The following is a 24,768-nucleotide window of genomic DNA, read 5'->3' on the forward strand; positions in this document are numbered from 1 at the left end:
AAAAAAAAAAGAGATGCAGTAGAAATGGGAATAATGGAATAGGAAGTGTTAAATTAGGGGAGGGTAGAGTGTAGAACAGGGTAGAGGATGGAATATGGGAGGGGGAGCTAATTTCAAGGTCTTTTGAAAAAGAAGCCTACTGTGTCGGAGCTACCTAAAATTATGCTAGTAAATAAGAGCTCCAGTACCAATCTGGGCAGTGGTGGCACACACTTTTAATCCCAGCACTCGGGAGGCAGAGGCAGGTGGATCTCTGTGAGTTCGAGGCCAGCCTGGTCTACCGGAGCTAGTTCCAGGGCATGCTCTAAAACTATAATGCAACCCTGTCTCAACTCTCCCCCCGCCCCAAAAAAAGACCTTTATGATCCTGTTGCTGAAGACAGCACATATTTGAAGCGCTGGAAGTGAGGAAATCAAGTTGATGCTTACCTGCAAGCTTCATCCTTGATGACTAGAAGCTGCTCATATTCTACTAGAGAAGAATAACTACAAAGACTGGCCTGGCAAGACATGCTCACTGGTGCAATACTGGCACAAATGTTATGTGAGTAACCAACCACTTTCTGATGGGATCCAAGGCTGACTTCATGGGACAGAACCCCTACATGGCACTGCTAGAGGGGCAAAAAACTGACAACTACATAAAGTCATAGAGCCTAGGGGAGAGCCCAACCTTTCAGCCCTCACTAGAGAAGCTTCTCTGCAGTAGACAGCAATTAGCAGAGAAGCCCTCAGCTGGTCAAGGTGCAGACAATACTGGAGGTGGAGTGGGGCAGGAATTTTCATGGAAGAGGGAGCAGAAAGACTCTAAGAGGCAAAGATGGTGGACACCAAAAGAAGTGTTTTCTGGGCACAACAGGGCAGTTGAACATGTGAATTCCCAGCCATTGCTCGAGTGCACTACAAGACCTTTGCGAGTTCAAGCCAGACAAAAATCCCAGCACAGAAAGAATGTGGGCACAAAATTCCATTTTGAATTTTCTGCGTATAAAAAGTTATCGAGATAATTGTTAAAATTGAAATGAATGCTGAACTTCCTGACTCTGATTATTCCACTACAGGTATGTAAGAGTTCCTCGTTTCTAAAAGACACGTACTTGGGAATAAATGTGTCATGTTTGCCACTCGCAAGGGAAACATGCTCTTTCACACCCCTTAACTTGCATTTATTTTGAAAGAGGACAAGAAGGGGAAGGACAAAACCCAATGCTTACATTTGGGAAACGAATGGCATTAACCAAGATTTCTTTGTACTATTCTTTAAAAAAATTCTATGGTGCTCCAATTACCGAAACAGAACATTTACAAGCCCCCGAACACACGTAGAAAGGAATACTAACTGGACTCAATAGGGTGCGTGTGTGTGGTGCATTCCCACAGGTGTATGTGTATATAAAAACAACAAAGAGGCCATGAATTTGAGAGGGAGTTGGGAGGGACACAGGGGGAGCTGGAGGGAGAGGAGAGGGTGGAAATGATAGAAATATAGCACTCACGTATGAAATTCTCAAAATTTTTATTTATCAAAATATAAAAATAATTAAAAATGTTATCAACCATTTACAACTCATTAAGTAAAATGAAGAACCATTAATCCACAAGGATACTAGTAACTGAATATATTTTAAGTTTGATGAGAGATATTTACAGTCACAAATTACCTCCCCACAAAACAATTATTACAAAAGTAAATATAGGGAAAAACACAGCAGATAATTGCTTTAGTGATCAAAATCAACATCATAATTATAGGGAAAGTCTAGATTAGAGATTACCTAATAGGATAAAATGAGAAAAATTTCATCTGTAATACTCTTGCCACGAAATGCATGATTGAATCATAATGAAGCAGAAAATTCAATTCAAGGGCATTACATGAATTCTACCATGAAGATTTACAGTCATGAAAAGCAAGGAAAGACTGGGCAATGTTCCAGGCTGAAGGAGTCTAGGAAATGTGAGTAACTGGAATCCAGGAGTCTGAAGGGGGCAGTTTTTGTTAAAGGACACTATAGTCAAGACGTCAAACTGGAAAAGAATCTGAGGATTAAATGGCAAGGGTGTATTAGTGTCAGCCGGCTCATTACAAAGGTGACACCACAGTTAATTACAAAAATACTAAAATAGTCAAGGACAGTGGGAGATGGCAGCAAGCCTCTTTCAAATGGTCGAGTGGGGTGGGTGGGCACAATTCTTTGACATTTTGCCTAATTTTAAGGCTGCTTAGGAGACCATCAAGGATGAACAAGCAATGAATGAACAGAACAGGCGAGAAGGATCAAGAACTACAAATCAGGGCTTAAAATTGAAGCCAGGTTTGATGGTGATGAGGCGGCTGTAATACATTAAAATGTTCACAATGCTGACAGCGGCGGCAGACCGAAGTGACAAAACCAGAAAAGTATCAACACAAAGACGGGATTTCATCCCACCAAAGTACTCAATGACAAACAGGCTTTTAGGGGTTTTTGTATGTAAAACATGGTAATACTGATTTAATAATACTTGCAAAATCTGCTTAAACCACCAAAAAACCCCATGTAAACATATTAATTTTCTAATACACATGACAAAAAAGTTTTCTTCACTTCTGTTTTCAAGTCATACATTTAATAGGACAATTAAAATATATAAAGTCTAATAAATATATTATATTTTAGACCATATGTAATAATATATATTATTTGTACAAAATTGTAGGTTTCATTAGGACTTTCTTTCTCTGTGTGAGACTTGTAGCCCTGGTTGCCCTTGAACTCGGGAGACCTGCCTGTCTCTGCTTCTCAAGTGCTGGGGTTGAAGCTGTGTGCCCTCACACCCACTTCACATTTAACACACACACAGTGCATGCCCATTTATCTTCTCTGGTCCTCTTGTCCTCTGCTTCTCAAGTGCCGGGGCTGAAGCTGTGTGCCCTCACACCCACACAGTGCACCCTTTATCTTCTCTGGTCCTCTCTTCCTCTGGGCCTTCTTCCAAACAGCCCCGCTTCTATTGTTATATACCTTTTCTTTCTTTAAATTCAGCAGATTGTGTATTTTTTCTTTAAAATGTCTATATATTCTTGTGATGCTTCTGAGAGTAGATCTTGACCTGGTTTAGTAGCAGATCCAAGGGGAGAAACTCTGCAGAACTCAGATTCAAGCTCGGCAGCAGCTGGAAAGAAAGAGTTATATATTTTTATGCCTGTCAGAGACTTCCCAGTTAGTCAAACCCATGCCAGCATATAAGAGTTGAAACTGAACTGGCAGTGTGAATGCGTGACTAGAGTGCACAATCATAACTGAATTTGACTGCTCACACGTGCACACTTACTATCACTGTGAATATCTAAGTGTCTGGGCTGACTCATTTACTCAACAATCACGTGCAAATCTACTGTAACAAGCACAGGAATGACAAGATGAAATGATACAGTCCACTCCTAACAATCACGTACAGATTACATCACAGAGCCATAGTACTGAAAACAGCACGGCGCAGCACACAAACAGGCAAGGTAGACCAGTGCAGCAGAAGGCCACATATTTATAGCTGCCTGATAGTTGACAAGATTACAAAAATATACACTGGAGGAGAAAACCATCTTTAACAAAAGGTGATGGGAAACTGATGTTCACAAATGGAAGAACGAAACTAGACCTGTCTCTATCACCCTGCACAACAACAACTCCAAATGGGTAAAGGACTTCAACGTAAAACCTGACAGCTAGAAGAAAACAGAGGTAGTACTGGACAAGGTACACACTCGCAGAAAGGACTTTCTGAATAGGATTCAATTTGCTTAGGAACAACTGACAAACTGGGCCTTTTCCATACAGCACTGGAAACAATTAAGTAAGGAGGAAACCCGCATAACAGGAGAGAATCTTAGTGTGTAGCTGGATTACTATACAGAATATACAAATACTGGAGAGTCAAGAAAACCAATCTCAAAAAAGGAACTAAACCCAGGAAAGTATAAAGGGAGCACATGTTGGTGTGGGGAAGGTTGAAAGAACAGCAGGATACAGGGGATAGAAAGTGGGAAATAGAATCTCAGGAAAGGGCGCCAACTGGGGAGGAGGAAGAAGGTCAATACAGAAGGAGAGGGACAAACGCCAAGGTTGATTGATAAAACCTCAAGGTAGCATCTTATCTTATACTTACCAGTGTGTGTGTGTGTGTGTGTGTGTGTTGTGTGTGTGTAAAATCTTAAAGGAAGTCATGTCACTAAGGCTGACAGTGCTTCCCATGAGAACTCTAGTTAACAGTCATGAGAAACCTCCTTTGGAATGGTCAGCCAATGGTTGGTTCGTCCAGGTGACTCTCAAAACAACACAGACCATTGATGTAGTCCTTGGTTACCTCTTGGAGGTTGAAGTAAGGCCACATTGCTAAAGACACTGAAAACTTAGGACAAAGGACTAGATGAATTAAACCGGATCTGACCGGAAAGCTTCCTACCTGAGGCCAGCTCTTAGTATCAGAAGGTTCTATGTAAGCTGCCAAGGGAGGAAAGTTGTCAACATCTCTACTTGGCAGGAAAACCCGAGAACCATAACAGTTGCACAGCTGGACAGGCCATAGACCTTGGAGGAGAACCTTTTACTACCACATCATTAAAGAGATACAGTCTCCAAGGGCCTTGTAAACGTCTAATTCCTTATGTCCACAGATACATGTAGCCCTCATCTGTCATCAAAGATGTCTCTGTGCAGCACAAGGAGGCTATCACAGACCCACCCCTGGTCAAAACGCAAACAGTAAGTGACTGTGTGGTACCTTAGCCCCAGACAGAATATCTATCACAACTTCTACCCCCAGGCTCAGGGAACCTGGAAGAGAAGGGGGGAAGAAGGTAAAGCCTAGGGTCCTGACACCCGCTGTGACATGTCCTCTGCATCCATACACTCCCAACAACACGGTAACCTCCACAATATCTGCAAAGACTCCATCAGCTGGCATGCCTACAAGGATGAAGAAAAATCCACAAAGGCCCTGTCCTTGTTTTATTTTATTTTTTTTTCTGGTCAAATTGACACAATTAATCTGGGAAGAGGGAACTACAACTGAGAAAATGCCCCCATCATACTGCCCTATGCAAATCTATGGGGCATTTTCTTGATTAATGACTTGCTGTGCGTGGTGCTACCGTGGGCAAGTGGCTCTGAACTGTGTAAGAAAGAAGGACGGTCAGTAAGCAGCCTTCCTCCATGGCTTCTGCTTCAGTTTCTGACTCCAGGTTCCTGACTTGCCTCAGTGATAGAAGTGAAAGATGAAAAAACCCTTTCCTCCCCACGTTGCCTTTGGTCATGGTCTTTACACAGCAGGAGAAACCCTACCTAAGATGAAGAGCTAGGAACCAGTCTTTTTCAAGGACGAGAGCTCATTCTTAAGTGGTTAGTTCTAAACACAGGCAAATACAGGCAACACTAATTGGGCCTCTAGGTTGCATATATCAGAGGAAGAGGTCATGACCTTGAGAGGCGGTGGGGAGCATGGGTGGAGTCAGAGTGCAGGGGGAGGTGGGAATGATGCTAATACAGTGTACTTAAATATCAAATTCTCAAAAATAAAAGAAACAAACATTTGCTGCATTAAACCAAGGAATATCTCCACATCTTTAATTTTGTGTAAGATAATGATTAATTAAAAAATCTATCCAATAAACAAGAAAAATGATGTCATTTAATACTTATAATTTATTTCAGAAATTAGTCAATTTAAACTTAATTCATCAATTTTGGTACATACCTTCTTTAAGTTCTCTATTTATACTTTTTTCCAACTCCTGGTGCATCTGAAATGAGTTGAATATTTATAATGTTTAATAAAATAAAACATTTTTAACTTAGAAATTAATCTTATGGAATGTTACATTTATTTAATTAATAAGTAGTATTTGCATCAGATTTCTTTAAATCATAAATATCCACATGTAGGTATTTGGATGTTACCCATTCTCTTGTCATTCGAATGGAAAGTTCAGGACACTGCAGAGAAATTGTCATTAGAAGGTGTATGGTCACATTTTAAGCTATACCTGTAGTCACAACCATATCTAATTTCCAAAACCTAATGTAAGCATTCCTTTTAAGGAAATGGACTGCCTTAGCTGAAGAGTCCAAGAGTAAGAATATAAAAATGTAGATTCCAGAAATAAGAACGTAAAAATAAAAAAATATAAAGCTGTAAGCCTAGGAGAATGAGAGCAGGTTGTCAGCAGCTGTCTCAAGAGCTTAAGGATCAACTATGCACAGTGGGTTACTCCACTTTACAGCCCAGAGCTCTGTCTGCAAGGCTGAAGCGGCCTCTGCAAACTGAGGATCAGCCTTTAGACACCCCGGGCCACTCATGACCAGCAACTGATGTGAGCTGAGGTAACTTTTAAGCAATGGGATGTACGTGACGTTTGACTTTTTGGTTGTGCATCTTCCCGTTCCCTTCCCTGCCAGGGGAAAACAATGGACTAGATATGAACACTAGTTTAACTGAAAAACTCTGTTAACGGAAGTTGCAAAGAAGGGCAATCTGTGTCTAAGTTTCACCTCAAGATTGTAAAAATTCCTTTGTTATTGCCTAATGCTTGTTATTTCTTAAAATAAAAAGGGAGGGTTTGAAAGCTGGCCTTTGCCGCAGCCTTACAAGTCCATCTCTGGCTGTGGTCTCAGCCAGCTGATAAGCTTTTTGTGCCCCATGGCGATTTATGTTTTTAATTTTTTTATTTTTTTCCTGGAATAAAGTTTGCTTCAGATTTATTAGATTTGGTGGTCTGTCCCCATCTTCGCGTGACCCCCGTGGGCCCAACATTAGCTGCGTTCCCTGAACCAGGTAACAGTGAGCAACTGTTGAAATGAAAGCTCTAGGAACTTCAGTGACTTTTCTCCTTTAGCAAACTTACTAGGCCAACAAAACAACTCAGGATCATGCATTAAATTAAAAGTGAGAATTTTATCAGAAACTTGAAACCAAAAGGAAAAACGAAATATACTAACCTTGGTCAGGTAGATTTCCATTCTTTTATTTGACGGCTGTAGGCTTGAGGAAGGAATCACTATGTTTTCTCTTGGAATGAGAGTTCTGTTGAATACCAAACTATTATGAAGCCCTCCAACGCAAGGACACTCTACAATAGGCCTTGTACTGAGAGAGCTTAGCAGCGATCTGTTCTGCTGTTCCTCTAGGAGCAGCTTTGTGCTGGCCTCCTCCAGCCTCTCATTAGTCCTGTGAAGTCCACAAAAGGCCAATGCTTAGTGTCTCACGGTCCCAGATGAGTCCTGAGTAAGGGCTGTTTAAAAAGCTGTCATGGGAATACACGCAATTTGCACCTCAACAGGGACTTAGCATGAAAAACCTGTCAGGACGTAAATGCTGAATATTACAGGTTTTAAATTATTCTAAAAAGTACAGGTATTTCTAGAGGGACTCTCTTTTTTGGAGACAGATTTTCTCTGTAGTTTTGGAGCCTGCTCTATAGACCCCAGGCTGGCCTCTGCCTCCCGAGTGCTGAGATTAAAGGCGTGTGCCACTATCACTACCACCAGGCAAATATTTTTTTATTTTACATACCAATCCCAGTTCCTCCCCCCCCCATTTCCTCCTTCACCACCTTTTCCCATCCACTTTTCAGAGAGGGTGAGGCCTCCCATGGGGAGTCAATAAAGTCTCCCACATCATTTGAGGCAGGACCAAGACCCTCCCCCCTGTATCTAGAGGAATATTTAACTAACAAGTAATTCTGACAATTACTTTGTAATTGAGGGAGAGACATGGTTGTTGAGATATAACCAGTAACAGTGTAATTCTAACGAAGTAGGAGGGAGAGGAGGGAGAGACACGGCTGTTGAGATGTAACCGATAACAGTTGCCTTCTGGAAGGGCTCTGTTTCCTGGCATCCTGAGGGTGTCATCAGAAACACCCTGTTAAGTGTTCACTGGGAGATGACTGGAGGATTGGCTTCCCTGTGTATAACTGAAACCTTTCACTCCCTGAAGAGATGAAGGGGAAACTTCCCTCATGAGATGTTTATGCATTTGCTCCCATTACTCAGAATAAACTGAGAACCTGACACCAAGGACTAACTCGGAGCAGCACCAGGAATGCGGCGCTGGGCTGCTGCTTCTGTTCTGCGTTAACACTTCCCTGCATCACTGTAAACTCGACACAGACTAGAAAATCTGTCCCTTAGTTTGTTGACAGGAACCTCCAATGGAAACACTAAAGATGACAATCAAAGAAAACTAAAATATCAAATGTTGAAAGTGCCCAAAGGAGGAATATCAGCAGTACCCTTGGGACTACGTTGTCTTCTTCCCAAAACAAAACATAACCAAGTCTGTGAACAGTCCTATTTAAAGGATATGGAGATATAATTGTATAACAATATAACTGTCTTAACTATAAAGCTTCAAAAATATCTTTCCGGAAGCCCAACAGACCGTATCAACTAAGACTAAAATGACAAAGAAGAATATAAACTATGCCCAAGTAACATTTGAGGGCCACTCCCAACATTCCTTCTAGACACGTGTTGCTAGTTAGCCTTCTCAGTCTCCCAGTCTTACTGAAAATGTTGCTGCCGAGACAGAGCAGTGAGCTGATTTCCTGAGCGCCGACGTCATGACTTACTTGTTCAGTTTACTTGACAACGATTTTCTAACTCGGAGTTCTTCTTGGTAGAGTTGCTTGTATTTTTCTAGTTCTATTTTATCGAAGTCTTCCTGACTTTTCATTCTGGAGAGCTGGGACTCCAGGTCTTTAATCCGGAGCTCCATCTGACTCCGCACTGAAGCGTTACTGCTCTCCCTCAACTGCTCCAGGTTTTCCTGAGAGGCTGCCTGTGCCTGCAGCAAACCGGAAGAATATGATTTAGGAGTAATTACAAGCCAGTCATCATTCACGTGAAAACGAGAGCTGACACCCAACAACTGCATTCGATGTGTTACTCAATCTTCATCTTCTCTCGTTTGTTTTAGTGCTGGGAGTCCAGTCCAGGGCCTGGTGCGTACTAACTGAGCATGGTACCAATGTGACATATCCCCCCGTTCTATATGTTAGTACACAAGTAATCTGAGAATTCAAGGAACAGTAGAATCAGCTCCCAAGTTTAAAGCTGGAATTAGATAACTTAACAACTCAAGAGTTTGGTACACTTTGCGCATCAATTTGTTTTCCTTCTAGCAATCTGTTTTATACGAAATAGCTTTAAAAGTCAAATGATTCTCTAATGAGAGATCACGAGTTATAGTAATGAGGAACACTCGAACACAGGACACACAAGTCCTCGTCTCTCTAGAACCCTGGGGAACAAAGCAGAGCAAACACACACTATGCACACAGCCAGAGCACATCTGCAGTGAGATGAACTGCGCGCATCACAGAAACAAACCTGCAGGAAGAGGTTGACCTGTTTTAACTTCTCCACCAAGTCCTGCCTCGCTTGCTCTTCGACCTCCCGCCTATACTGCTGCACCTGACTGTGTTCCACCATATTCTTCTCCATGTGACTTCTGAGGCTTTCGACTTCTTGCTCCAGTTTCCTTTTGTTCTTCTCTAGTTTCACACACTTCTTCTGTATAGTTTTCATCAAGAGTAACTCCTGCTGAAGAACCTGATTTTTTCTACCCAAATGTAGACATTTTGAAGATGTGGTTTCCAGTCTTGATGTAAGATCATCAATCTGCAGGAATAAAGTGATACCGTTTGGGAATGAGAAGGCTGAGAGAGAGCATGGCAGCATAAAACCAGTCACAGATTTTACCTAAGCTCAGTTGTAATTAACCTGCAATGACTCTTATAATGAAGTTTCTTCTTTCTTTTTGGTCTCTCAAGACAGGGTTTTTCTGTGTAGACCTGATTTTCATGGGACTGTCTCCCATCTTTCCTTCTCAAAATGACTCTAGCTCCTTTTGGAAAATCTGCATGGTGGTCCAGTGTGGCTTCAAACTGCAATTCTCCTGCCTCAGCTTACGTAAGTGCTGGGACCAGAAGTGATGTCACAGTGCCAGGCCAGGCTCCTGCATTCTCTACTGAGCCATGAAGTTTTAGTTTGTTTTCTGTGCCAAGAAAATGAATCCTAAGAACCAGATACTAGGTTGAGAGAGGATTAGCTGGGACTGGTGGATTGCAGTCCCAGGGCTCAGGAGACTGAGGAGGGAGGACTTTGAGTTCAAGGCTAGTCTGGGCTACATGGCAAGCTCCTAAAAGGAAAGATGAAAGGAAAGAAACAGAAAGAATTTGAATCTAAACTCCAAAATCAGCCCCATTCCCAATGAGAAAAGCCAGAAGCTCACGCTTCTTTCTCGTTGGTAAAGGTCCTCAGGTGATCTTAGAACTGCAGTAATGAAAGCCAGAGCAGTGAGTGTCAATGTGCTGAGCTGGCAGGTCCCGTGCCCGAGATTAGAGGCAGATGGAGGGCAGGGAGGCGCACTGGGAAAGAAGTCAAAAGCTTCAATTAAGAAAGAAAATAAACAAACCCCATCTTTACAAGTCTACCTTCATTGTGTCATGGCATCGGCAAGGCAGAAAATGGGCACAGGCTTCTTCTAGACGTGAAGCAAAGTTTCCACGGGAGTACTGTTTGCTATTACCTAAGGCATGGAGCGATATGCAACCTGCCTGGGAAGTTCTCCCTTGAGAACCCACTTGACTTGGTACTGGCCTAGGAAAGGCATGTAAAACAGCGGGAAACACGTGCTACTAAGGCCACGGAGAAACTGCTCACCCAACAGTGCAGGTGACACAGTGCGGCCACTCGGGAAGTACACTGGCAGGGGCAGCTGCCCGATTAGCAGTTTCCACACGACGCCTCAGTTCCTGAGAACTCAAGGAAAAGTGAAAACAGATGCAGGCTATACTTGCCATAGTGATGTTAATAGTACCTGACCAAAGTGGAAGCAATAAGGGATGAAGAGTTAAATCTAATGTGTGTTCTCTCATATGATAGGGCGTGACTCAGCAACAAGAAGACATTAGGTGCAGATGCCTGCTACCACACAGGTGGACTTAACACTGTGTTAAGTCAAAGGAGCCAGCACACACTGACACAGAACGCCAGAACAGGGAGCTATAGGGACAAAGCAAGAAATATTCTTAAGTGGTAGAAATTGCACAATTCTATGGATATAATATAGGTGGGATATGTTTACTATATCCCAATAAAGCTGCTACCAGTCAATCAATCAATAAAGAAATACTTGGGACTCATGATTTAGGATCACATAATGATGGATTGCAGCCTGGGTTCAAGATTTAAGATCAACAGTACGACTTTTTAATAAAAAATAATACAATTTTCATTAACATCATGTTCATAAAACAAAACAATATAAAACTTCAATGTATCCAGAGATTTATATTACTTAAAATTATTTTTGGGCCCCAAAACTGATTCAAAATTACCTTTTTTATTAGCATATTAACTGGGATATCCATTTCAAATTGACTATTTTTTATATCTTGATGGAGATTAAGTTCTCTGTTTTCATGTTCACTTAATTCTTTTTTGGTCTTTTTTAAGAGTTCCTTAAATCTGCAAAAGTATATAGAATAAGTGAAATCTTTAAGAGTACGTTCAATATTTATTAAACACACACTAAGTTCTAGCATACAACAGAGGTACATTTGTAAACTGTGACCCTCTCATGTGTACAAAAGTTTATGCTATGTATAGGAGACAGAGCGAATATAACTACAGAATACCTGTAATTATTTATAACCACTTTAGTATATTAGTATAGAGCACTCTTACATATGAGTTGTAACCCAGGCATCAGTAACCCAGGAGAAGACATGAATACTCTTTGTTGCCTGTCGGCAGTCTTCTCCAAGGCAAAGCACACACAAGTCAGCACTGAGGACGTAGCAGAGAGTGAACGCTTAGCATCCAATCCCAACAAGTATCAAGGAGATTATCCAAGGCAGAAAAAAGGAGATGGAAAAACCAGTTTGTGCAGTGTGAGTAGAGGGAAAACAAAATAGAATGTCAAAAGAAATGAAAGAGGAAAATAGCATATGAAGGCTCAGAGAGATGAGAAGAAATCTAGAAGTCTTGGACAGGAATATCAACAAAATCCAAGAAATGCAAAACTACATACAGAGAGAGCACAGAGCTGCACACGACACTCAGTGATGGAACTCTAGTGCAGTGTATGCAAGGCCCTGGGACCCCTCTCTAGCGCCCCATCCTTCCATATAACTGATGCACACAAGACAGTTGAGTAAGATAAAAGCATTGATTAGAATCAGAGAGAAAACTCAAAATCTGAGCAACGAACAGAAAAGCAGCCATGCTGGTGGCTGCAAAGACTGGAAACTATGCCACTGCAAAAGACTGGTGACATGGGGACCGAAGCAGCAAGCACTGGGCTTGCGTGGTCTGCACCAGGCCCTCTGCGCAATACCACGGCTTTCAGTTTAATATTTTCATGGGGCTCCTGAGTGTGTGAAAGAGTGGGTCTCTGATTCTTGTGCCTTCTCTTGGGCTCTTGCCAACTTTGATGTGATGGTGTTTGTTTTATCTTACTATATTTTATTTTGTTACGCATTGTTGTTATTTCTTAGAAGTCTGTTCTTTTCTAACAACAGACAAAAGGGAGTGGATCGGATTGGGAGGGGAAGGTGGGAAAGAACTGGGAGGAGTAGAGGGAGGGGAAACTGTAATCAGGATATAGGATATGAGAAAAGACTCTGTTTTCAATAAAGGGGGCTGGTAACAGAAACACAAATGCTCACTTCACTGTATTTAAGTCACTTGTCTACGGCTGTAAGCAGGAGACATACAGTCAGCTCTCTGTACTTGTGGGTTCCACATCTAAAAAACTGCCTGGAAAATTCCGAAAAAGGAAAAACTGCACTTACACCAAACACATGCAAATCCTTTTCCTTATTCCCCAAACAACATAGTATAACAATTGCTTAATTAACATTTACACTTTATTTGGAATTTGAAGTAATTTAGAGAAGAAAACAGTATATTGAAGGTTGAGAATAGGTTAAATGCAAATAGTACACTATTTAAGGGTGTGTGAATCCATGGGTTCTGCCATCTGAGGGAGTCCTAGATTCAATCTCCTACATGTACCATAGCAGAGACTTATTGGTGTACGGAAAGCCCTGCCTCCTCATTTAGGCCAGTGGATGTCCAATGGGAAACTTAAAGTACACACAAGCTTGGCCTTTGTTCTTAATCCTTTTTCGACCCTGAAATGTGAATCACATTCTTGCTCAAATCTGAGGACATGCTAGTCATTTAAGGGGAGTTTACCTACAGCTAGCTGGTAATCCTCCTTCTTTAAGACTAAAGACACAAAGATATGAGTAATAAGGTATTTTTAAGGTGTTCAGGGACAAGATACCAGCAGACTCTCAAATATCAACTTTTACAGTGTCACATTCCAGGCCCCTGGCGTGACACCTGAAATCTCGTCACTACTCTGAACCCCTGAACCCATCTTCCCTTGCAGACTTGACCTCTTCTCTGATTCACCGCAGTGACCCTGGATTCTAGGATAGCAGACATTATCTAGAAACACCACGGCAACAATTAAAGTTATTTCTAGACAGCAGCCATTTTACTGATAAGAATCCCCAAGGGACCCATCAGGAAATGAGCAACTGGGTTCCACTCTGACACGTGCACATTCCTCTCACCCCAGCCCTTCTCTAAAATAATCCGGGCTGGTACTCTTCCCTGTGCCCTGACTGCAGGGTACCCCAATTTTCCCCAGTATTAGTATTCCAAACAAACTCCTGCCCTGTGGTCACTGTTGTTTTTTTAACCTTTCAGTCAACTGGAAAGAGGAGCTAAGATGGCCTCTTGGGGACCCTCAGCGTCAGGCCTCTGTCTAGATTCTGGTAGCAGTACCAAGGGATAACTATATCATGTATTTATGTGTGCACATGCATTTAAAATTTTTTAAACAGAAGCTCAATATCATGTTAACCTTATATACATGTTAGAGATGCCCATGGAACAATAATTTATCTCCATGATAAACTTACGTAATTAAAAAGAGAAAGAAAATGTTATATAAAGATAGTTTCTGATATAGTTAAAGAAAAACACAAATAGGTTTTTAAGGTATCAAAATGCCTAATGGTGAAGGGAAGGACACTACTCGGGCAGGAAAAAGATCAAAAGCGTGTTCAAAAATGAAACTTCAGCTAGGTGGTGGTGGTACACCTTTAATCCCAGCATTCAGGAGGCAGAAGCAGGTGGATCTTGTGAGTTCAAGGCTAGCCTGCTCTACAGAGTGAGTTTCAGGTCAGCCAGAGCTACACACACACACACACACACACACACACACACACACACACACACACACAAAACTCTGCCTCAGAATACCAAAAATAAAAATAAAAAAAAAAAGAAACTTCAAAGTTGAAGAGTTCAGTTGACATTATATGCCAAAGGCATTTACCATTGTCTTAAAAAAATTAAAGAGTAATTGCAATATTTTAGCAATCAAAAAACTTTAGTCTTTACCAATATGTTTCTCAGGTAAATTTTAAAGTAATAATGAGAATGCAGATAGGAAATGCATTTGTATTTAGGCTTCAGTTAAACCATAGAGAATGGCCGAGGAGACTGAAATATTAAACCTTACTCCCTCAGTTCTTCCTCTAACGCATCGTTTCTCTTCTGTTCCTGCTCCAAAGTACACTCCAGAGATTCCTTCACCTCAGCAAGTTTCTTCAGTTTTTCTTTGTCCTCTTCAGACTTTGAAAATAATTTTGAAAGAAAATAATTAGTAAAGGATTATTTCTATTGTGTGTCTGTTAGGGGTGGTGTGTGTGTGTGTCCCACCATGTGGGTCCCAGGGAACCCCTCGGGTTGTCTGGCTACCTGGACAAGTGCCTTTTTCTGATGAGCCATCTCATGGTCCCAAGAAAAAAATTTTAAAATCTAAAGCCCAATTCTTTAAAAAAAAAGTATATTATCCTGCAGGAGTTCATGCCTACTGTGTTTATACAGATCTATAAACCGGATACCAATGTGTACTACATTGGTTAATTTTGACTGTCAACTTGACTGCATAAAGAACTAACCAGGGATTAGTGAATCTGAGTGTATCCGTGATGACCTGCCAGAGACAATCCACTCAAACTATGATGGCTACATCAGGCGGTGATAAGAAGGAAGAAGAGGGTCAGGACAGGTATGTCTTGAGGTCCTATCTCGCCATGACTTCTTGTCTGCCCTTTGCTCTGTGTTTACGTGCTCTGACTACCATGATGTTCTGCTTACAACTGGCCCAGAAACACGGAGTCAAGTGACCACAGGCTGCACTCTCTGAAACAGAGTCAAGAGTCATTCCACTCTTTCAAGCTGCTTGTGCATGCCACGCATCTGGTCACAGAAGGCATAAAAGGAACACGAGGACAGATATTTGAAACAGCTCAAACCAAGTTGTGCTTTCATCGTTATCCTCTCTGGAATTTCAGCTGCCAATTATTTTAGATAAGTTTTTACACATAAGTGTACCATGAATAACTAGAGAAGTTAGAGGCTACTGATTGAATTGGCTAAAAGTTGTCTCTCAGCAATTTTTGTTTATATTTATTTGGTGTGTGTGTGTGTGTGTGTGTGTGTGTGTGTGTGTGTGTGTGTGTGAGGACAGCGTTCAGGAGTTAGTTCTCTCTTTTTACCATACAGAGATTCCAGGGAGCAAACTCAGGCAAGGCTTGGAGCCCAGGCTTTTACCTGCCGAGTTCATCACGCAGTTCTTAGGTTTGTTTGTTGTCAGTTTGCTTTATTTTGCTTGTTTTAAAGTTTTTCAGAGAGACCAATGGTTATCCCAGGCTAGCTTGAAACTGACTAAGCAGCCCAAGCTGGCTTTAAACTTTTGGCAATCCTCCAACTTCAGTCTCCAAAATGCTGGGATTACATGTCTTTCCCTCCATCAAAGAAAATAAAGAAAACATAAACTAGGCATAATGGCACACACCTTTAATCCCTGCACCTGAGAGGCAGAGGCAGGCAGATCTCTGTGAGTTCAAGACTAGCTTAGTCTACAGAGGAAGTTTAGGACACCCAGGGCTACAAAGTGAGGCCCTGTTTCAAAAAACAAAACAAGTCAGGCAGTGGTGGCACAGGCCTTTAATTCCAGCACTTGAGAGACAGAGACAGGTAGAGCTCTGAGTTAGAAGCCAGCCTGGTCTACAGAAGTAATCGGTTCCAGGAAAGCCAGGACTGTTACACAGAGAAACCCTGCCTCAAATCAATCAATCAATCAAAAAACAAAAAGAACTCCATAAAACAAATTTAAATTTGTATTCTTAATACATTTCTTTACAGCTCCTATATAGCAGGATTTCTTTCAACAGTTTTATTTTTGTAGATTCCCCATCAACATCTTATCATGTTAGGAAATATTAAATTAGGAAATAAAATTGGATAGTTTATATGAAACTACTCTTTGATGTTTCTTTGGCCCCAGAAAGAAGAATCAACATAAATAATCTAGACTACCTGGTCCATGGCCCTTGGGATGGACTGCTCAGTGTTGAAGTCAGTAGTGAGAGTGACTTGGATTTGGTGTCCAATGCATCTACCTTGTGATCTTTCCTAGCATTAACTTTGCTTTGTTTTTGGTTTTAATTCAAAGTGGAAAAGAGTTCAGTGGGGGTGGGGGGACGGGACACTTGTATCATGATTTAGTACCCATTTTTGATTAATCAAATTATAAGTGATTCATTTTCAAAATCTCAGGGAAAGTCTTTGATTACTAAAAAAAATCAGAAGCCTAGATCAAATCACTTAAATTTCTTAGAATTTAAAAATTACTGTAAAGTACGAGTGGGGCAACACTGTCAATGTCCACAGTAACATTACATCCATTAACCAAAGGCCCATCAATGGACGGACGTGTAAACAAGGTGTGGTATGTATAAAGCATCAGCCCTGAAATCATTAATTCACGAACTCAGCCGACTTCCCTATAGAGAGAAGGACTTGTATGTGAGGGGCAAACAGTGTGCATAGAACACAACACCGAGACTTTGCACACTGCCTATCGTGTTCAGTTACTACACAGGACCACCCTCTATGTCCCCACGGGGCAACTACAGGGCAGAGAGACCATCCCCTCTTAACATCAGAGAATCCAGGAAGAGGATCACTTACCAAATTCACACTTGACAGGTTTTCCTGAAGTTGCTCAATTTTCTCTGACTGGTTTTTTATTGTAATTTTAAAGTTGGAGTTTTCAAGTTCAAGCCTAAAATTGTATTTTAAAATAATTATATTTATGAAGCAATTTTTAAAAAAATCACATATTTTCTGAAAATCAATTGAGTCACTATATAAATTCTTAAGGGTCTGAAATGATTGGGTAACTATAACTTCTCTAGGTGTGGATCAGGAGTCAAACCCAGATCCTCATGCACAGGCTACACCCCTAACTGAATCCCTACTCAAAGGTGTGCACTCCAGGGAACCTAGAGGTGAGACGGGCCTGGTCAGAGGCTGCTGTCAGAACTGGCACAGCTGCCACAAAACACTGGAGTCACAGCTGCCACACTGCACCGCTTATTTGCTGTATAAACACTGAGTCACAGCTGCCACACTACACCGCTTATTTGCTGTATAAACACTGGAGTCACAGCTGCCACACTGCACTGCTATTTGCTGTACAAACACTGGAGTCACAGCTGCCACACTGCACCGCTTATTTGCTGTATAAACACTGGAGTCACAGCTACCACACTGCACTGATAATCTGCTTTATAAACACCGGAGTCATGCTGTTTAAACTGTACTTTTGTAGGTGGTCTTGCATCTTCTCAGCATGTTGTACAGCCTCTCTGTGTTGATCCTGTGCTTCTTGCAACTGGAATAAAGAATAAAACAAACCTTTACTAATACGATATTCTAAATCTGCACCCCTTATTCCCTGATCTACAGTGTTCATGTGCACTTCTTTGCAGTGAAAGCAAATTTAACTGAGTTGCTGCAACAGGGATCTTAATGCTCTCAAAAACTAAAGTATTACCTGCCCCCCCCTTTTTTTTACAGAAAAGTTTACCAACTTCTGCTCTGTGACAGACAGTCCATTTGTAAATCATAATCTCCTATGCCTGCTAGATCAGCCAGCAAAGTCTTCAACTGTATCCTACTGAATATGCAAACTGACCACATGGGTGAAACCAAGAAAAGAGGGAATTTCTGATAGAATTGCCATTTTAAAAGTTCTTATGCACAGATGCTATGGATCCACATATCTATAAACTGCTACAGCTCTGCCAGTTGTGATTACATGGTGTTTAATGGCAGCTGACAGTCTTATGAAAGTTTCAGTGGAGGTATATCTACACAGAAGCCAGAACACTGTTACAGGGCATGATTTACTGGAAAACCTGTTTCTAGTTGTGGTGTGGCTCAGTCCTAGCACACACCTTTAATCCAAGAGTTTTCTGCTTGAATATTGTAAACAGGATTAAATCAAGTCAACCATAGGTCAAGAGGCAGAGCAAGCAAAGGAAGTGAAGATAGGATTATGAAGAAAAAACCAATAGAGAGGAAGAGGGACCAGGAGGACAGAGAGAGAGACACACATAGAAAGTGTGAGGGAGGGACACTGACATCAGAAGAGAAATGGGGTCTTCTTTGGGGATGCTGGCTGAGGAGCAAGGCCTACTGGATGCTTTCTGTCTTTGAACTTTCACCCCAGCATCTGGCTTTACTTTATTAATAAAATTGACTGAGAGTTTGATTAAAAACAACAGAATGCTTGGGTCCACAGCTCCTCCTCACCAGCTGTTAGATATATAGATTCTGAGCAAATGAACTTCCTGTATCTTAGTTTCTTCCTCTGTGAAAAGGAAATAATCCTATCCGTATCAATGGACTACTGCAAAGATTAGTTAGGGAATATGAATAAAGCACTTGAACTGAACATGGCAGCAAGTCAGATGTTAGGCGGGTGCCATGGCAACCAAAGAAGAGGTCATTTAGGCACACTGTATTGGCTCATTCCTTGTGTAACCGATTGTGGCAGGAAGTGGAGAGTGAGACCCATACTACATCTCTAGTACTTCCTGCAACTTCCAGAAATATGAGCCACCAGCAACCGCGCATGTGGGATACTTTTTAGCTTCTTTTTATTCCATACTGCTCAGCTGGCAAGGATCATACAGTGCGGTGCAGACAGTGTTTCCTGGTGTAGGCAGTAATGGCCTGACAGTTGGCTGAAATATGGGGCTCTGTTGATAAACTGAGGGTCCTAAATTCACTCCTCCCGAGTACGTTGGGTTGCTTTATCCGGTACTCTAATGATACATGCAGGTTTTGCAGTACAGGATACCAGAAAAGTGTGGACAGAGCTTTGCAGTTGGTCAGCTTCTACAGACTTATAGATCCTGACCCTGTCTATATAATGAAACAAGACAAATGCAGTTATTTTTTTTCCTCAGAATAAGAAAAAAATGTTTGATAGAACATTTCTCCTCTATTAAATTATGTGCTTTCTACTTCATATGCAATTCCTTAAAGTATATTTACAATAAGAGCCTTATTATAGAGGCTAGGTATATAACTCAGTTGGTAAAGTGCTTGCCTGGTATGCATGAAGCCCTGGGTTAGAGCCTCAGCAATACATAAACCAGGCATGGTGGCATTTGTCTATGTAGCACTTGAGAGGTGGAGGTAGGAGGATCCGAAGTTCAAAGCTATCCTCAGCTATGTAACAGTTTGAAGCCATGCTAGGACACCAGGCCACGTCTAAAAAAAGAAAGAAAAAGAAAAAAGACTGGGTGGAGGTGGCTCACGCCTTTAATCCCAGCACTTGGGAGGCAGAGGCAGGTGAATCCCTGTGAGTTCGAGGCCAGCCTGGTCTACAAGAGCTAGTTGCTAGGACTGTTCCACAAGGAAAGCCTGTCTTGAAAAACCAAAAAAAAAAAAAAAAAAAANAAGTCATCACCTTAACACCTCAAAAGAAGTAATATCTGGACTGGTATGAAATACTTAGTGACTACTAAGCAAAAATATTTTCAATTTATTTGATATACACATATCAGCTCTCAACCCTTAAAGTTAATTTATATCCCAATAAGATGACAGCTCATACAAATAACAAAAATAAAAGAAACCAACCAAAGAAGCAAAAGCCTCTTAAGAGTAATGGAAAATCAGGATGTCAGACTGAGGTAAATGGAGTCAGAGTCAGGAAATGCCTCATGAAGATGGTAATTCTGAGTCAGTTCTAAATGGAATGAGGTGAAAAGAATAAAAACTGGGAAGACAAAAAGGCAGCACGAGGGGGCTGGAGAGATGGCTCAGTGGTTAAGAGCATTGCCTGCTCTTCCAAAGGTCCTGAGTTCAATTCCCAGCAACCACATGGTGGCTCACAACCGTCTGTAATGGGGCTGGTGCCCTCTTCTGGCCTGCAGGTATACACACAGACAGAATATTGTATACAAAATAAATAAATATTTAAAAAAAAAAAAAAAAGGCAGCACGAGGGAAGCTGTACAGCTGGTGCGGCCAGCTTCCTTAACTAAGATGCTAAACCCCACAGCAGCCTATAAACGGGAAGTGCCCTGCTAGTGACCGCTCATTACCTGATAGTGGGAAAATAGGAAGGGCTGACAACTTCATGCTGAGAAAGAGCCATTCAGAAGGACTAAACACCACATGAAATAAAATGCTCAGAAAAAAAGAAATTATATCTAGACAGAGAGATGGACTGGTAGGTCTGGGGAAGACGGAAGGATTAGGGTGACAAGAAGCTCATGGTTTATTTTAAGATGATGAAAACGTTCTAATTGATTGTGATGACTATGTAAATCTGTCAATACCCTAAGAGATGCCAATATTTTTTTTTTACTTTAAGTAGTGAGATATGCATTATATGTTCATTATAGCTCAATAATGCTCTTCTGTTTGAAAAACTCCAATGGCGTGCCAGGTGTACTGGGCCTGCTTATAACCTCAGCACTCGAAGGGAGGAGGCAGGGGAAGGCTGTAAACTGAGGAGAGCCTGCTCTAAGCAGCTACTCCTAGACCAGCTGGAGCTGTAGGAAGATTCTAAAACAAACAAACACACAGAGAAACAGATGGCAGAATCTAGACGCTGGTTTTCATTCTGTTTGGAAAAGAGTACTATATATGATCTGAGTACTTCCATGTGGTTATATTTCTAAATGAAAGAAATGCCTAGCTTTGGAGACAGGTTTTAGAACACCCTCAAACACTTGCTTTCTTGTTTCCGGCACAGCGGATAGAGCATAAGGACTCGCATATTCGAAACAAACACTCCGCCTCTGAGCATACTCCTCAGCCCTTTAAAAGTTTTCCAGGCTGGCCTCAAATTCTTGCGTTGGTCTCCCAAGAGGCTTAGATTACAGGTGTGTTATCATACCTGGCTAACATCTGCATTTTGAGCAACATAAATGGCTTTTCTGTCCAAATTATCCTGATATCTATTAAATGAGTATCAAAGATGCTGTATCCACTCACAAAAATGAGGATAAGAAGGAAGCCAATTTTCTGGAACTTTCTATAAACACCATCTCTGGTTTAACCTACTTTGCCTCATCTGCAATAGAAATATCTCTGAGGAAAGATATATAGTTCTCAATTTTTCCCAAGGATAAAAAAGGTTTACAAAAATTGTAAGAAAAAATGGGGCCAGTCTGGAGGCACTGGCGGCCAATCTGAGGATCTCAGCTGGGTCTCAGGGGCCACGTGGAGGAAGGAGGGCAAATACCCTCCCTACCCACAGGCAAGTTGACCTCTGACCTCCACTGGGATGAGGCAGCATGTTTGGCCTGTTCCCCCACACGAAATAAGTATTTTTTTAAGTCAAAGAAAAAACAAATAGAATAAAACTGGAGTTTAAGAAGTAAGTTCATTATAAAGGTGATGGCAAATTACAATGAAAACATGAAAGAAAGCTGTCTCCTGGAATTATCCTAAAACTCTATCATTTTACAGGCTGTACATGAACAGTAGACACATTAAATTTCATACGTACCTGACTTCTGAGCTGACCTAATTTCTTCTTTAAATCTCGTGCCTCGTCTTCTAAATTACTGCGGTAGCGTGAGGAGACCTCGAGGGAAGCCTCTGACATGGACTGCTTCTTGAGGGTATCAGCCAGTTCCTGCTGGAGCTGCCTCACCACCACCTGGTGAGGTATTCGTTACAGATTTTATAAGTCATATCCCAACACTGAGTAACACCACTGAGTCCTTCTCCATGCTGAAGAAGATCTGCGCATTTGGTGGTGTGTGTGTCAGTAAGCCTGGCAGGGATGAATTCCACATTGTGGAACTGTTATACATATCTTATTTTAATTTACTCATATCTTAAATTTTCATTTTTAACTGATATGTAAAAACATAAAACTGTACATGTCAGCAAGGTATCACATGATATTTTGATACATGTGTCCTTAAAAGGTTAGACACAATTATGGCTACTAACATTGATCATTTCTTTAGGCTGAAATCCTTTCTTCTAGTAGTCTGAAATATACAGCATATTATTGTTCAGTAGCTCCACGCTTCCTGTTCTTAACTGTAACAGAGCACCCACCCAGTGACCACGGCCTCCATCACTGTAACAGAGCACCCACCCAGTGACCACAGCCTCCATCACTGTAACCGAGCACCCATGGCCTCCATCACTGTAACCGAGCACCCATGGCCTCCATCACTGTAACCGAGCACCCAGTGACCACGGCCTCCATCACTGTAACCGAGCACCCAGTGACCACGGCCTCCATCACTGTAACCGAGCACCCACTGACCACGGCCTCCATCACTGTAACCGAGCACCCACTGACCACGGCCTCCATCACTGTAACCGAGCACCCACTGACCACGACCTCCATCACTGTAACCGAGCACCCACTGACCATGGCCTCCATCACTCCTCCCTCTTGTTCTCAAGCCAATCTCTGAGAACCACTATTGTATACTGGAGCTTTGAAGAAACCAGTTTTTAAGGTTCTATATTGTAAGTAGGATCATGAGCTCCCCGTGTTCCTGCGCTGGTCTTCAGTTATCAGCCTTTGGTGAAGCACTAGAGGATTCTGTCCAGTTGTGGGCAGAGCTAATGTGGATGGACTACTCCACTCCCCTGTAGCACCCGAGGCCACCAAAGTCCTGAGGCCCACACAGATATGTGCTGTTGCTAATTCAAAGCTCAACAGTAACCACAGTGTGAGATAGTGTTCATGAAGCTAGACCCTTAGCCACTTGGGCTGACGCTAAGTTGGGTTGTGTGTGATACTCACAGCCACTAAGACCTATGTCCCAGGGTGACCCAGGATCAAACAGGCATCCATCCCTACATACAAGTCTCTGCCTGTTGCCAGGGCAATATCCAAGCCCTGCCTTGCTAGGTATCAAGGTGAGACTGTAAGTCTATGTAGCTTAGAACAATCTCAAATTTGAAGTGTCCTGCTCCTGCCTCCTGACTGTAGGACTTACAGTTGTGCATCGCCATGCATGCACACAGAATTTCAAGAAGGCCAACTTTCTCCTAATTCAACTTCCTTCTCAAATCCTTCCAACAGTCTTCCTTCAGAATAAAAGCAAGGCCCTCGGTAAGCTGACGCCAGCTCCCACAGCTCTCTCCCCTGCCCACTGCATCTCTGCTGTACATGAATCCTCACACTCTTTACTTTTCATTAGTTTGGACGTGCAGATTTAATGATAATTAATAAACCACCGGTAATTACATTTATTTCTGTGCTGAACAAAGCTGCATCCTCTAAGATCACAACTGAGCCCTAAGATAGAAACAGGAGCCTGTTACTCATTAAAATGTGGAAAATTACAAATGTTGACATGAGAGATTAACATATTTTTGACTCTGTTAAAGTTCACACATCTGTCCAAACTTAGGATTTAATGGAAAGCAGATGTTTTTGGAGTTATGGTCATAAGAATATATAATTTGGGACAAGCATCAAATTCAAGTAACATCAGACAATATTATACTAACAGGAAGATATACAAAGCTACTGAAAGGAAAAGAAACACTACAAAATACAGCATCTCTATTTTAGTTCCCTGATGAAATACAAAGCCACCTGGTCTGTGGAATCATAACTGCAAACTCCGCATTTTAGTCATGAAAGTTCCCACTTAACCTGCCTCATCATGGTCCAAAAACTTGGCAAGAAAAAAAAGCATTAAAATTATTTCAGGACTGGGGTGTGTAGGTAGTGTATGTGCAGCATGCCAAAGCCTAGGGTTCAGTTCCCAGCACCAAAAATCACAATTTAAAAGCTCATGCCCTCCTAATTATTATTTCAGCAGCATAAAACCACATTATTAATACCAGTATATAACTAGCAACATTTTTAAGTTAATCTTCTACAATTCCAAAGGTTATACAATGTATCTACTCAAAATAACACATCTGTTAGGTCTAACTGTCCCCTCTTGCTGAGCGGTGGTGGTGTACACCTTTAATCCCAGCACTCGAGAGGCAGAGGCAGGCAGATGTGAGCTCAAGGCCAGCCTGGTCTACAAGAACTAGTTCCATAACAGGCCCCAAAGCTACAGAAAAACCCTGTCTCGAAAGACCAAAGAATCGCCCCTTCTTTCTGGATTTCAAATTCAGTTCTATTTATGTAATTATGATTCTTTCAAAAATTTAAGCACAACTATGGTGCATGTTTTTAAGTACAATGTGATATTTCAAAGCACAAATACAACATGTAACAGTCAATTCTGAGTAATTGACACAATTTACCACATCAAATGTGGATTATCTTTGTTTTGGGAATAAGATCTAAATTATATTTGCCGACACAGATTTGTTTCTAAAG

The 24,768-nt window shown here is 41.6% G+C and overlaps 1 protein-coding gene across 2 annotated transcripts in view; it reads right to left on the bottom strand.

The window, feature by feature from the left end:
* Positions 1-1,499: 1,499 nt before the first annotated feature.
* Ankrd30a (ankyrin repeat domain 30A) overlaps positions 1,500-24,768 on the bottom strand; it is a 66,295-nt gene continuing 43,026 nt past the window's right edge. For both annotated transcript variants that reach the window (XM_050148483.1, XM_050148482.1), the window contains 10 exons: positions 21,958-22,110; positions 17,744-17,814; positions 17,109-17,202; positions 14,590-14,702; positions 11,384-11,513; positions 9,372-9,662; positions 8,612-8,826; positions 6,978-7,206; positions 5,737-5,782; positions 1,500-3,156 (listed from right to left, as the gene is read on the bottom strand). In XM_050148483.1, coding sequence (XP_050004440.1) covers positions 3,023-3,156; positions 5,737-5,782; positions 6,978-7,206; positions 8,612-8,826; positions 9,372-9,662; positions 11,384-11,513; positions 14,590-14,702; positions 17,109-17,202; positions 17,744-17,814; positions 21,958-22,110 — 1,476 coding nt within the window. In that variant the 3' untranslated portion in view covers positions 1,500-3,022. The remainder of the gene's footprint in view (positions 3,157-5,736; positions 5,783-6,977; positions 7,207-8,611; positions 8,827-9,371; positions 9,663-11,383; positions 11,514-14,589; positions 14,703-17,108; positions 17,203-17,743; positions 17,815-21,957; positions 22,111-24,768) is intronic.

Source organism: Alexandromys fortis, unplaced genomic scaffold (genome assembly GCF_014885135.2).
Source record: "Alexandromys fortis isolate MF-2015 unplaced genomic scaffold, M_Fortis_MF-2015_v1.1 scaffold_59, whole genome shotgun sequence".
In the NCBI taxonomy this organism is placed as follows: domain Eukaryota; kingdom Metazoa; phylum Chordata; class Mammalia; order Rodentia; family Cricetidae; genus Alexandromys; species Alexandromys fortis.